The 13,387-nt window shown below is 30.2% G+C and overlaps 1 protein-coding gene across 12 annotated transcripts; it reads left to right on the plus strand.

Moving 5' to 3' along the window:
- The first annotated feature begins 296 nt into the window (after positions 1-296).
- On the plus strand, positions 297-5,547 carry RAD51B (DNA repair (Rad51) family protein). 12 transcript variants are annotated; one of them, XR_016523850.1, is made up of 13 exons: positions 297-619; positions 982-1,095; positions 1,529-1,681; positions 1,839-1,942; positions 2,035-2,098; positions 2,180-2,235; positions 3,008-3,088; positions 3,660-3,719; positions 3,820-3,911; positions 3,979-4,098; positions 4,302-4,460; positions 4,822-4,938; positions 5,081-5,547. XR_016523850.1 is itself a non-coding variant. In XM_039045783.2 (12 exons), exons 1-11 carry the CDS (start codon positions 536-538, stop codon positions 4,448-4,450), a joined length of 1,077 nt encoding a protein of 358 aa, XP_038901711.1. In that variant the 5' UTR covers positions 297-535; the 3' UTR covers positions 4,451-4,460; positions 4,822-5,547. The 12 variants fall into 12 exon arrangements, 4 of the variants coding, with proteins under 4 accessions (XP_038901711.1, XP_038901703.1, XP_038901709.1 ...); XR_016523847.1 differs by having other exon boundaries at positions 4,302-4,445; positions 4,822-4,951; XR_016523846.1 differs by having other exon boundaries at positions 4,302-4,445.
- The last annotated feature ends 7,840 nt before the right edge of the window (positions 5,548-13,387 follow it).

The raw sequence follows: 13,387 nt of genomic DNA on the forward strand, positions 1-13,387 counted from the left end.
TTTAGTTATCATATCAATTTTCATCTCATTGTAATAGAAAACGAAAAAGAAAAACTTTTAAGAATTTTTTTGAGACAAATTTCAAAGTTAAAAATAAAATGAAACTAACAAAAGTTAACGGGTATAGTTGAAACCTATTTTCAGTTATTTTCTTTAAGGTTAAATTATAAATTTTATCCTTATAATTTCGGAAAAGTTAGAATTTATTTATTTATTTGGAAACGAGAGAAAGTTAATAATTTTGTCCTTATAATTGGTTAAAACGTCATAAATAGTGGTTATAGTTTGATAAATTTGTCCAAACATAAAGATTAAAATTTAATTATAAACTATATGAGCTTTATGATTTCATCGCTTTGACACAAATCATGGTGCTTAGCTTAGCTAAGCCACAGTACTCGTGTTTCTTCAGTTTTGCCGCCATTTCAAATGCTTACCCCGTACCAGATCAACCATTCTAGGGTTTCGCATTTGGCGGGAAAGCAAAGAACGCAGCGAGACAGCATGGTTTGGCAGAGAGATTGAAGGAGATAGAATGGCGAACAGATTAATTAATCAGATGGGACTACCCAGATCGATTGCTAACATTTTCGCTGCACGAAATATTAACACAGCCAAGGTAATGATGAAACGTCGTTGTTCCTCACCATTAATTTGTCGATTTCTTCATCCAGTTCGTGTTTAATACGCCAAAATTAGAAATCGTGGTGAATCCTTTACATTATGTAGTTCAGATGAACGGCTTGACACGCTACTGCCTTTTAAGTTTCTCACTTGACCACTTATTGAAAGTCCTTCATGTGGAAATTAAACTTTTGCATTGAGTGAATTCATAATGTTAGCTATTGAACGAGATTTCTCTTTTGAGTTCTTTTTACAGGCTCGGTCAGTTGTTCCTGGTTGCATTGTTTTTCAGCCCTTTAGTCTGTTTTAGTGTATAGAAACAAAAATTGTTGTATTAGTTTATTTAATTTGTTGCAGGAAGCTTTATCCTTAACTGAATTTGAGTTGATTGAGTTATTGGACGTGGGATTGTCGGAAGTTGCATCTGCAGTTGCACTCATTAGTGAAATTGCTTCTCCTCCTTATCAGACCGTAAGCAATTAGTTGATTCTGTTTAATTGGTTGGAGCCTAATAAATTTCTCTAAGATGGGATATTACTTTTTAGGGAAAATTGTAAAAATCATCCCTAAAGTATGGTGGTAGTTACAATTGCACCCTCAAACTTTTAATTGTAAAATTTGGGCATCTACACTTCCAAAAGTGTTAAAATTGGAAGCTTACAATAATTATAGAAATTGAACCCACAAAATGATAAAAATTTAACCCTCAAATTTATACAATTACTATAATTTATAGAATTATGTAAATTTGAAGGTCCAATTTTAACACCTGTATAAGTTCGAGGGTTCAATTTTTAGAATTGAAAATTTAAGGGTATAATAACTACTACCATACTCTAGAGTGGTTTTTGCACATTTTTTACTTCTGTTGCTTTTAGAAATGATGTTCTAGTGGCGTCTGTAGGTGCTTTCTCTGATGGAGCAAAGACTTCAAAACGAGCATTTAGCTGGCCATCTTTCCACATGTTTAAAAGGTTTAGATGAGGCCTTATTTGGTGGAATCCCATTTGGTGTCTTGACAGAACTTGTTGGTCCAGCTGGAATTGGCAAAACACAAGTGTGATTCTTTCCTAGTTTTCTGGTTTGTTAATAATCTTTATTTTATATCGAAAAATTTTCACTGATAGGAGTATCAATTGAGAATCTATGATTGCCTTGAGCATTTTTGACTAATTTCTGCCAACTCACTACTTCTGCTGGTTGTTGGATTTCAGTTTTGCTTGAAACTCTCTTTCTTAGCTGCTTTACCACCAAGCTACGGAGGTTTGGATGGCCGTGTAATATATATTGATGTAGAATCTAAGTTTAGTTCCAGAAGGTATTTAATACACCATCATATTGGATATTTTTATATTTGTGTAATGGGTGCATGACTTTTTTGCATTTTTATCTCCCTGTTTCTGTCTCCAGGATGATTGAAATTGGTATGAGAAGCTTTCCTGATGTATTTCACAAGAAAGACATGGCACAAGAGGTATTAAAATAATAATATCCTCTTCTTTTAAAATTTTAATTCATAGTGCATAATATGGATCATTTTCAATTTACATTCCAGATGGCTGGTAGGATCCTTGTTTTGCGGCCAGCATCACTTTCTGAATTCACTGAGAGGTTTGATCAAAGCAATTTTATTCGGCCTAGCTGTGTCAATGATTCGTGAGGAAAAAGAATGTGGATGATAACATAAATTAGTCTGCAAATTTTAGCAGAATATGTGCTTGTACAAAAAGAAATTGGAAGTATTTGCTATAAACATGCTCTAGTTACAGATTGGTTCAACTGCAATGACAGTGAATAATGAAATGGAATACAACTGAGGATTTTCGACCATCCAAAGGTTACCTATGGATATTTGTTAATCATTTGTGAGGATAATGAAGATGGTAAATGGAAAAGAAAATTGAACACATCACTTCTTCTTTTTTCCCTCTTCTTTTTTCTTTTTGTATGAGTTTGTTCCTTAGTAATATCTAACTGATCACCTCCTGTATGGACGGGCATAAGTTCGTGGCTCAAATGTGACATGAGCACAAATGAAATAAATACCAGCATATACATTTGTTTAAGTTATAGCAATGAGATCTGATTAAGTCCGTATCTTCTACTGCTTCTGCAAGTGATTTATTATGCGCACCCAACATGCAACGCTCAAACTTAATTCAGTTATGTAATAAAATTGCTGCAAATTCAGCATGTCGAATCTCCTCTCTTTTCCTTCTCTAACCTATGAACCCATTAAAGATTTTCAATATTTGCATTGTTGTAGTGTAGCTCTATGGTTATGGATTTCGAGATATATTTTCATGAAATGTCCATGCAACTTATTTATGTTGAGATTTTAAATATTTGCCATGTTAAGAGTTTCTGCTGTCTGTTTTTCCAGTTTGCACAAAATCAAGGTTTCACTTCTTGAGCAAGAAGTAAAGCTAGTAATCATTGATAGCATGGCTGCTCTTATTACTGGGTAACTCACTTTTTTTTTTTTCCTTTCCTGACTTGTACTCCATCTTCTGTTCGAATGAGGCTTCTATACGCAGCTTCAGTTGGGGTCTCAGTTCTCATTGATATGTCTTAACTTAGCTTCAGTTTTACAATATGTAGGTTCCTTCAATAGATTTTTCTGTTCATTCAGTTTTCCATATAGTTCAATCAAGAGTCCTAATAATTTTGTTTTTCGTTTTGTTTCCCAAATTAAAGCTGATTTTTTTTCCTTCAAATCTACTTTGGATAACTCCTTAAAATCTTAGCCAAAATTTAAGGCCTAAAGTAGTAGTTTTCAAGATCTATCTTAAATAAGTAGTTGACCAAGATTTAAAGAGTGGAAAAATAAACCAGAAAAATGATTAAACTAGCTTAAGTTTTAGAAACAAAATTATTTTCAAATAGGCCAAAGATGTCAAATCTTAGCTTTGATCTTTTAGGAGTATTCCCCATGTTATTTGAAATGAAACCACATTGGGTTAAGAATGAATGGGTATTCATAGTGTATTCTGTCAGTTTCTTTCTGATGCTTCAAGGAAGGGTTCTTTTTCCAGGGAATATGAGCAAGGGGCACCCAAACAGCATTCATTGGGTTGGCATATTTCGTTTATCAAGTGAGCTTTAATTCCACCTTACTGCGGTTGGGTTTTATTATGTCCTGTAACTGTTCCATTTGTGTTCTGAGTGCTGTCATTTGATTTCCCTGCATCTCAGGTCAATTGCTGAGTTTGCCCGAATTCCAGTTGTCGTGACAAACCAAGTAAGATCCCGAAATAGGAATGAGGTCTCCCATTATTCTTTTCAAGGTAGGGTGATGTTATTTATCTGAAAATTAATAAAATTCGTTTACTTACAATAGCTTCTCTGTTTCAGGATGGAGCAGGAGTGAAACTCATGAATGTTCTCCAGGATATGATTCTCATCTTGTTGCTGCCTTGGGTGTTCATTGGGCTCATTCTGTGACAATCCGTTTGGTGCTTGAAGCAAAATCTGGTTCGTACACTTTTTTATTGATTATTGCCCTATAGCTCACATAATGCACAGAATGACGCTTATCATGTCGATGAAGTTGATGGACCATCACTTACAAACATCTTCTCAACTTGTTTAACTTTTAAACGGAAAGGGGGTTGTCAAAACTAGAGAAGTTGCTTCTAATTGTTTTATAACTTGTCATTTCCATCCTCCTTCTGTAGGTCAGAGGTTTATAAAGCTTGCGAAGTCTCCCATGTCTCCACCTCTAGCTTTCCCATTCATGATAACCCCATCTGGTATTTCATTGCTGAGCGACAATGGAGAAGAACTGAGTGGAGCAGCAATCAACGAGATTCATTGTCAAGGTTAATAGTATCAACGTAAACAAAGCCTTCTCTTCATTTTCCTCTTCTATTAGTCAAATGTCTAGTTGACTTAAGTTAGAAGCTCGATTAAACTTAAAACATCTATGACATGTTTACTTTTGTTTTTAAATCTCTGCCAAATTATCAAACATGTTAAAGAGATCATTTTGCAAATTCAATATCATTGCGTGTATGATGTTAATGCAATTACCTCCCAGCCTCATTATCTGAAAATTATCCACCAAGAATGCTATGAGAAGTTAATTCTTTTTGTGGTATTATTTTCTACTATTTAGTTAAGTCTAACATACACTGCACTGGGTTTCTTTTTAGCTTTGTTGTCTTTTAGTCATTTGATTTTTCAAAATTAATGCAGGACACAGTGATATTATCAGCAATCACTTAGGAAAGCATCAGTGACCTTGCCACCAAATGCGAATGGGACTGTTAGAATCTCAGGCTGCTCATGCATAACGAGACTTATGCTGAATTGGTGGCTTGAAATAGTGAATTGATTCCTAATTATTATTTTCATTCTAATTTATTATTCGATTTTAACATTTGAAATTACAGTGAATTATTTTTTCTATTTCATGAGAATCCATGATTTATTCTATCATTTTCTTTTTATTCAGGACGTGTTTACAGGATAGCTTAGAACTAACCAGCAGAAATGGAAGATGGAAGCGATATCCAAGCTGCAGAAGATTTTTTTTGAGAGGAATTGCCTACCTTAGTTTCTTTAGTGATAACAATTGGTGGAAAGTACATGCAGGACTTTAGTTTCTTAGTGATAAAAATGTTTAGAAAGTACAGGTAGGACGTCATTTTGGTTCATTAATATGCTTGGACAAGGTTGCCAGGAATTTGATCGTCCTTCAACAAACATCTATTTGAAAAGACAAGCGGATGCCCGCTATCTGCTAGCATTGTGGTTTGGCCCACCCTTTCTTTGAACCTATGTAATGGTGCGTCGTGACGTATACCTATATCCATTGAAGCTCTATAGGTTATGGAATATGTTCTGAAAATTTTAAATTATGTCACTGAAATTGTTGCCTTGGAAATTTTAATGCCGCACTGTCTTCTGAATATTATCTGATGGTGGAGGTCCCAACATGGTCGTTATTCTTAGGCCCCTGAAGATGGTAACTACACATTTGGAGAATGAATCTTGCATTATTTAGCAAAAACTATGTTAATGCATCAAATCCATGTAGTGGACTAAAGTTGCAAAGATTCCAAACACTAATTTTGAAACTCTTGAAACACAATCGCTATCAAAACCACGGAATTTGTGTTATGTACTAAACATGGAGAATACAAATTTCTTTGTGACTAATATATTTTATTGTCACCTGAGTGTTTCATTCATCTTCCCAAACTTTGAAGTACAGCAAGCCCAGGAAGGAGAAAAAACGAGATAACCTGAAGGTTTGTGTGTAATGTTGTATTCTATTGTGAGACTTAGTTTATACTTGAGGATAATAGGAAACTTGGAGTTAATTTATCTTTTATATGGCAGGGTTTTGAATCAAGGAAGATGGCTTGATGGAAGATAGAGAGAGTTCTCCTGAACCTGTTTGTGGGCATTTTTGCAAGTGGTTGGCTTAAAGAAAGTACTCTCCATACTGCCAAATTAAGGAAGGTGGTTTTGCTGAAACACTTTTCATTTTAAAATTGCTGATATGTTTTGCAAATAAATTATGCTCTTTCTAGTAGATTCTCCATTCTTATTATTTAATTGGTTGTAGATGATTTAACTAATCCTAGCCACTTTGTATATAATATTTAAAAACCTGATCTCGATCCACCAATTATCTTTAACTTTGAAAAGTAAGGAAATAAATAATGCTGCAACTTATCGAATCCTTCGACAGAGGAAAGGAATATTGACCTCCAATTTGACACAAACCAAGAGCAAACTAAGGAACAGAAAAGAAACTAAAAAAACAAAAATAAAAATAAAACAAAGCAAAGCTGTAGAAACATAGAACTTTGGATGAAGCCAGCCAATTAGAAACAGATGTGTTGTCCTAAATCCGGCTTGAAAATTGTCCTTTACCATGCAAATAAAATCCTGTTTTTGCCCTTCTTAGGTTTGTCTTTGTTGGTTGTCTAATTCCCCACATGTTTGTTGTATAAGGTTAAGTTATGGGCTGTCTCTCACTCACACTCTCTCTCTCTCTCTGAAACTTATTGGCTCTCTTGACCATAGTTTACTTTGAACATAATATTGAAAAGAAAATTAAAAGATAAGAAAATGTGCTTTATATGATACGATTCATGTTGGGTGGAGTGACAATGCCATCAAAACCTTCAAATTGAAGAATGAAACACACCTATTAATCAAAGCCCTACCTGCTGTTTCCCTATATCATTGCTTTTAAAAGACTATTCACTTGGTGGCCAAAAATAACACACACACACACAAAATAAATAAAGAAATAAAGAAATCTCTCAGAATAAAATCTTTTAGGATCTGCTTCAATGAGACTGAATTTTGAAAATGCTACAAAAGGACTGAGAGTGGGGTAAAATTTTCAGCCAATTACTTTCTTGTCCCACATTCCTACCTACTAAAGAAGCTGAGTTTATAACCTTATCCTTTTGCTAGTCATGATTTTTTTTGGGTAATAACCAATAGAAGGTTAAAAAAAAAGGAGGGAGAAAAAGTAATGAATACAGAAAAGGAGTGGAAAGTAGAAACTGGGTTGCTTTTGTTTTAGCCCAAGTAGACATAAAAGTACTTGAAATCTTCCTCCATTGGTTAATTTAACAAGAAAGAAGGTTGTTTGGAGGTATGGGAAGTCCCAACCAACATTGACATTTTCTTTTCTTAAACTTTTTTAAGGTTTCATTCTCTTTTTCTGCCTTTATTATTAATAATAATAATAATAATTATTATTATTATTATTATTTCCCATTTTATAGGATCCTATTTGGACTGACTATCCTCTCTCTCTCTCCAGCCGATTGTGTGTTTTATTTGACATGTGAGTCATTGGCCGCGCCAGCAATTGAGGTATTTTTAAAATGCTTTTAGATTAAAATAGAATTGCAAATTGGTGTTTAGACTTAGTTAGCACTTTGAATTTTTTAATGAATGTCTGAACATGTTTAGCTTTTAAGTACAGAAATGATCCGATGCTGTTTGTAATAAATTAATGAAACATTATGCTCTCGTTACTCACTAATACATTGGACTTGGCTTTTTCTTTATTATTAACTTTCGACATCTTAATCTCCTCGAATGTATTGTCGCTTTATATTATATTGTACAAATTATATACGATCCTCTTTTTATTTACTAGTGGCATCATGTTCGATGCAGCCACGCGTTTCACATTGATAGTTATTTTTAGGACAAAATTATTATTATTATTATTTGTATGTATGAGGATGGGACCAGTTTACATACATCGTGACTAAGTTTACGGGACAATTCATTGATCGTACAATATTTGAATGTCAAGAAAACTTGTAGGATATTAAATTCTAGATAAGTGACCACTATGGATTGAACACATGACCTCTTAATCATTTATCAAGGTTATGTCTCCTATTTAATCCATGATGGTTGAGAACTTTTTTTTTTTTATTCACTGATTTCTAAAATTTTACAAATACAAGTTATTTTACTTCCTGAGATTTTGAAAGGTGCACTTTAGTCTTTAAATTTTGAGAAATATGTTTTAAAAGGTTCTTAGCATTGCTTTTTGGGATTATTATAGATTCAATCTCTTTTCAAAACGTATTTTCATAAGTGTCCAAGCTTTTTTATATTTTCGTATATAAGATTTAATGGATTTTTTGGATTAAAATACTCTTGAGTGTGGTGCACGGTTGGAGAGAGAATGTAATATTGAAAAAAAAATCCATATTTACGAAGGAGAAAATGCATTTATTTATTAGTATTTTATTCCTTTTATTTAATTGGAGAGAGAATACATTTATTAGTTGAGATTTTATTCCTTTTGTTTAATTAGATATAGAAAATGTATTTAACAAAATTTATTTTCTATTTACGTTGGTTTCATGTTTCAACTTGGGAAATTGTCAGAAATAACACATTTAAGTTTTCACCTTACAAAACTAACATCCTTTTTAAAACTCGGTCAAATAGCTTTTATCAGTCCATCTCGGACAAGATCAACCAACGAGATTTAGTGAAAAAAGATAGGTTTTTCTAACTTATTTATTGTTTTGGCCCTTTTGGCCTTTCTCGGTACATCTCGGAGAGATTACATCGAGATTCTAATATTTTTTTTCAAAATATTATGCGATCTTCCTAAATTTTATACTAAATCTTATATATTTTCAAAATTTCTCTAAATTTGATTATATTTACCAAATATTATATTAAAATTTTACGTAATTTTTGAAATTTTAATTTTTTTTTTAAAAAAAGGTAAAATATGAAAAATATATGAGATCTCGATATGAATCTCGGGTAGATTAACATTGAGATTGATAAATTCTCGAGCAGATTAATAATTTTATATATTTTTCATATTTTATCTTCTTTTTTTTTTTTTTTTGGAAAATTTTTATCTTTTCCAAAATTAAAAAATCAAAATGCAATCATTCATTTGAAAAAATATAATTAGTAAATTCATTTGGAAATTTAGAAATTCATGGAAATAGAAATTGACTTAAAATTACATAAGAATTGAATATAACATTCGGTAAGAATAATCGAATTTGAAGAAAATTTTAAAATATATAAGATTTGGTATAAAATTTGGATAGATTATCTAATATTTAAAAAAATTACTAAAATCTCGGCATTTAATCTCTCCAAGATGTACTAAGAAAGGCCCAAAAGGGTCAAAACAATCTATAACTTAGAAAATGTAATTTTTTTTAATCAAATCTCAGTGGTTGATCTCGCTTGAGATCCATCGAGAAAAACTAGTTTGATTTTTCAAAAAGCATGGTAGTTTTGAAAGATGGAAAGTTGAGGGTGTTATTTTTGACAATTTCCCTATCAACTTATTGGTTTATTTGGCAGATTCATGATTATTTTAAATATACAGTCGATAACTGAGAAAAAGTAAATTTTTTTATTAAATTTCGGTGGTTGATCTCACTTGAGGTCCACCGAGAAAAACTAGTTTAACAATTTTTCAAAAAGCATGATAGTTTTGAAAGATAGAAAGTTGAGGATGTTATTTTAAATATTGATTTGTTATTTCTGACAATTTTCCTATCAACTATTGGTTTGTTATTTTAAATATACTTTAAAACATTTTGTTAGGTATTTGAAAATATTCTAATCAATATATAAAATATACCACAGTATATAAATTAGAGTTTGACTCAATGCTTGACATAAATCATAGTAAAAACCAATATATAAAATTTATCACGATATATAAATTATATATTGGCTTAATGTTTGACATAAAACACAATATAATATCGTAAATTTCATTTACATCAAAGTAATATATATCATATATACCATTTAGGTAGTAAAAAATCTTAACAAATCAAAATGTGTATATATTATAATACATGAAGTCTAAATAATAATAATTAAAAAATACTCTATTTATATCAAATAAACAAATATGTATATCACAATATATATAAAATTTTCTATAAACGTTAAAAGAACAGAGAAAAAGTGCATATATCATGGTATATATCAAATATGTATATCACAGCATGTGTTACTTTTTCCATAAATGGGTTTGATGCTTGACAAAATGTTGTTTAGGGTGGAGTGGAGTTAACAAGAGAAAAAACAAGAAAGATCATTGGAAGCCCTTTATCCATATTAAAATAATAAAAATAAATTATTTAGGTCTTATTTGATAACTATTTGGTTTTTTTTGTTTTTAGCTTTTGAAAATGAAGTATAATTCTTCCCTATTTCTTAATTTGCATCTTTCTTAAGTAGAAGAATTTTTAACCAAATTCCAAAAATAAAAAACAAGTTGTAAAAAGCTACTATTTTTAGTTTCAAAATTTAGTTTAGTTTTTTAAACCATTGATAAAAAGTAAATAACAAAGAAAGAAATTTAGAGGTGAAATAATGTATATAGACTTAATTTTCAAGAAAAAAAATAAAAAACAAAAGGATGAAAGGGAGTTAATTCCAATAGTAAATGAAAAAAGTAACATCAGGAACCTTCTAAACATATTTTTCAAAATTAAAGGGCTAAATTGCATCTTGAAAGACTCAAGGACTAAAGTGTCACGTTTGTTTCGAACTTAAGATGGTAACTTTTTCTTACTTTAGCTTTTAGGGTAAATATTAATTTGTACTATGAATTGATCGTTGTCGATTTTTATCTGAAATTTTCATGAAAGTAAAATACAAGCGTGGCACGAAATTAGTGAAGCTATAAAGAAAGGATTATGTCAAAAATCAAAGGAACCGTTGGGGCAATGAATTAGTTATTATAGTTGGGTTATGATAGTGTGTGTTTGGGTATAGATTATTTTAGTTTGGGTTATAATAGTATGCGTTTGAGGTGTAAACCATTTTAGTTGAGAAGGAAATAGTAAACACCGTAGTAAATAATAAAAATATGATAAATGTAAAATAGTAAAAATTATAGTAAATAGTAAATAATATAGCAAATGAGGGTTTTGAAATAATAATGACTATAACTAATTTAAGGTTTTGAAATAGTTTTTACTTAACAAGAGATGATTATTATATTTTTATGATAACCCTTGTCCCAAACGCCTTCTAAATTTTTATTTAATTGTGCGAGTTTTGAAAGATTTGTTCAATAGTTGTTCTTGTTATTTTTATTGGAATGGACGAACTCCGAAATATCTATACTTTTACCTTTATCAATCCTTGGAAGAAATTGAAAGTATAGGGCGAAATTTTGATACTTGGCAAATGGCAAGTTTGAGTAAATTTTGATTTTCTTTTTCTTTGAAGGATTTTTTTTATCCTATTTGATAATTATTTTGTTTTTTATTTTTGTTTTTTAAAATTAAGTCTACGGTACTACTTCTATCTTCAGATTTCTTCTTTTATTATCTATTTTTCACTAATGGTTTAAAAGATCAAGCCAAATTTTTTAGAGCTAAAAAGATAGCTTTCAAAATGTTGTTTTTGTTTTTAGAATTTAACTAAAAATTTAACCATCATATTTAAGAAAGATACAAATCATTATAAAAAACAATAGACTTAATTTTCAAAAACAAAAACAAAAAACCAAATGATTATCAAACAGACTTAATTATCCAAATGATTTGATTTTTATTTCTTTTTTTAGTCTCAAATCTTCATCAAAGAAGCACATAAAAGAAAACTATTATTGATATTGGAAATGCAATGTCTAAATATATGTTAAACATTCAGTTTCATGAAAATAAGCATATAGTAACAATTTTCACAAATTTAAATATTTTTGTGCCATTCCCCATCCTGTCCCCGCTCCCCATTTTATTCTCTATGTCCGTGAAATTTCGGAGATTCCCTTGAAAAATTTGCGGAGAATCTTTATCATTTAATTGTTTATATGGTTAGTTTTATATGACAATTTGAATTTAAAGATAAATAATTTTCACATATTTATTACCTTTCCCAATAAATAATCAAATTTAAAATTTAAATACAATATTTATATAATAATAATAATAACAGTATAACATTAGATAACTATACTAAATAAATATGTAGAAGTTAATCGGAGCGGGGACGGAGAATGCATTCTCATTTCCGTTTAGTTAACGGGGAATTGTTTTCTCCCACTCCCTCCCCATTCTCTGCTTAATCGGGAAATCTCCGTCCCGTTCAGAGGCCCTATCGCATGAAGGAAATTGGACATCTCTAATGTTAAAAGGGTGAAAATTTCAATTTTCAGTTTACAATAATCTGTGTTTCAAATTTGAATAATTATTCCAGATCCATCGATAATTAATTCAATAATTAAAGCACAAGACGTACAAAACGTTGTATGGTTTAAAATCTTTGAATTATTCGCCTGATATTTGTTGTTAACTCAAGTCTTTATCCATAGGAATTAGATTTGTGGATTTCTTATTAACTAAAAATACAGTTGTGATTCATGTGAAGCTTATCTCTACAATATGCTTTTATAGAAAAATCTAATTAAAAAATTTCCTAAAAAGAGTGGCCCATATGAATTATTATTAATAATTTTCAGTTATTTTAATAGCAAATATCTACATTTAGATAATGACGATTCCTTCCAAATTTAATTTAATATTTCCTTCTTTTTTCTTGGTTTTTTTTTTAAAAAAAAAAAAAAAAAAAATCAAAGGAGTCATTATTCGTTAGTTTGAAATTAATTTTTTTTTGTATAAATGGGTGAATTAAAATATATGATTTGAATCTCTCCATCTCTTATTATATTAAAAAGATAATATTTTTTTTAAGTATTAGATTATTGTTTAAGTAATCAAGCATGACCAAGTCAATAAGACTAATTATCATCTAAAAAATTTATGAAGAATTTTAAAATTGTTGTACTAACAAAACTATCTTAAAGAATACACACAATATAGATGGATAGAATTTGCACTTAAAAAGAAATCAATAGTTTGTGTTATTATTTGTTTAGTTATATTACAAGTCTCGTCTTTAAATTGTTAAGTTTGTGTTTTTTGGCATAAAAAAGTGTTTAATAGATCGTTAGTTTTTTTTTTTTTTTTTTTCCGTCTAATAGGCCTCAAAACTTTAAAAGTGTGCGAGGAAGATCTTGTGAAATTAAAATAATTCAAGGAAACAACCAAGCTCTAACTTTTCGATAAAACTATGAGGTATTCTAAATTTTTCAGAATTCACTTATATTTAATAAGATCTTAAACTTTTAATTTTGTGTTAGTATGCTCATGAATTATTTTTAAACAAAATCGTTGGATACGTTGAGGATTTATTTTACACAAATTTAAAAGTTTAAGTACAAAGGCTCATTAGAATTTTTTGAGCTTCAATGACCAAATGA

The sequence above is a fragment of the Benincasa hispida genome, chromosome 10 (assembly GCF_027475165.1).
Source record: "Benincasa hispida cultivar pf3 chromosome 10, pf3_genome.v1.1, whole genome shotgun sequence".
NCBI classification, from domain to species: Eukaryota; Viridiplantae; Streptophyta; class Magnoliopsida; order Cucurbitales; family Cucurbitaceae; genus Benincasa; species Benincasa hispida.

Coding starts and splice junctions, on each gene's coding strand:
- RAD51B (XM_039045775.2), top strand. CDS start 536: ATGGCGAACAGATTAATTAATCAGATGGGACTACCCAGATCGATTGCT. Junction 620..981: donor GAAATATTAACACAGCCAAG/GTAATGATGAAA, acceptor AATTTGTTGCAG/GAAGCTTTATCCTTAACTGA. Junction 1,096..1,528: donor CTTCTCCTCCTTATCAGACC/GTAAGCAATTAG, acceptor TGGCGTCTGTAG/GTGCTTTCTCTGATGGAGCA.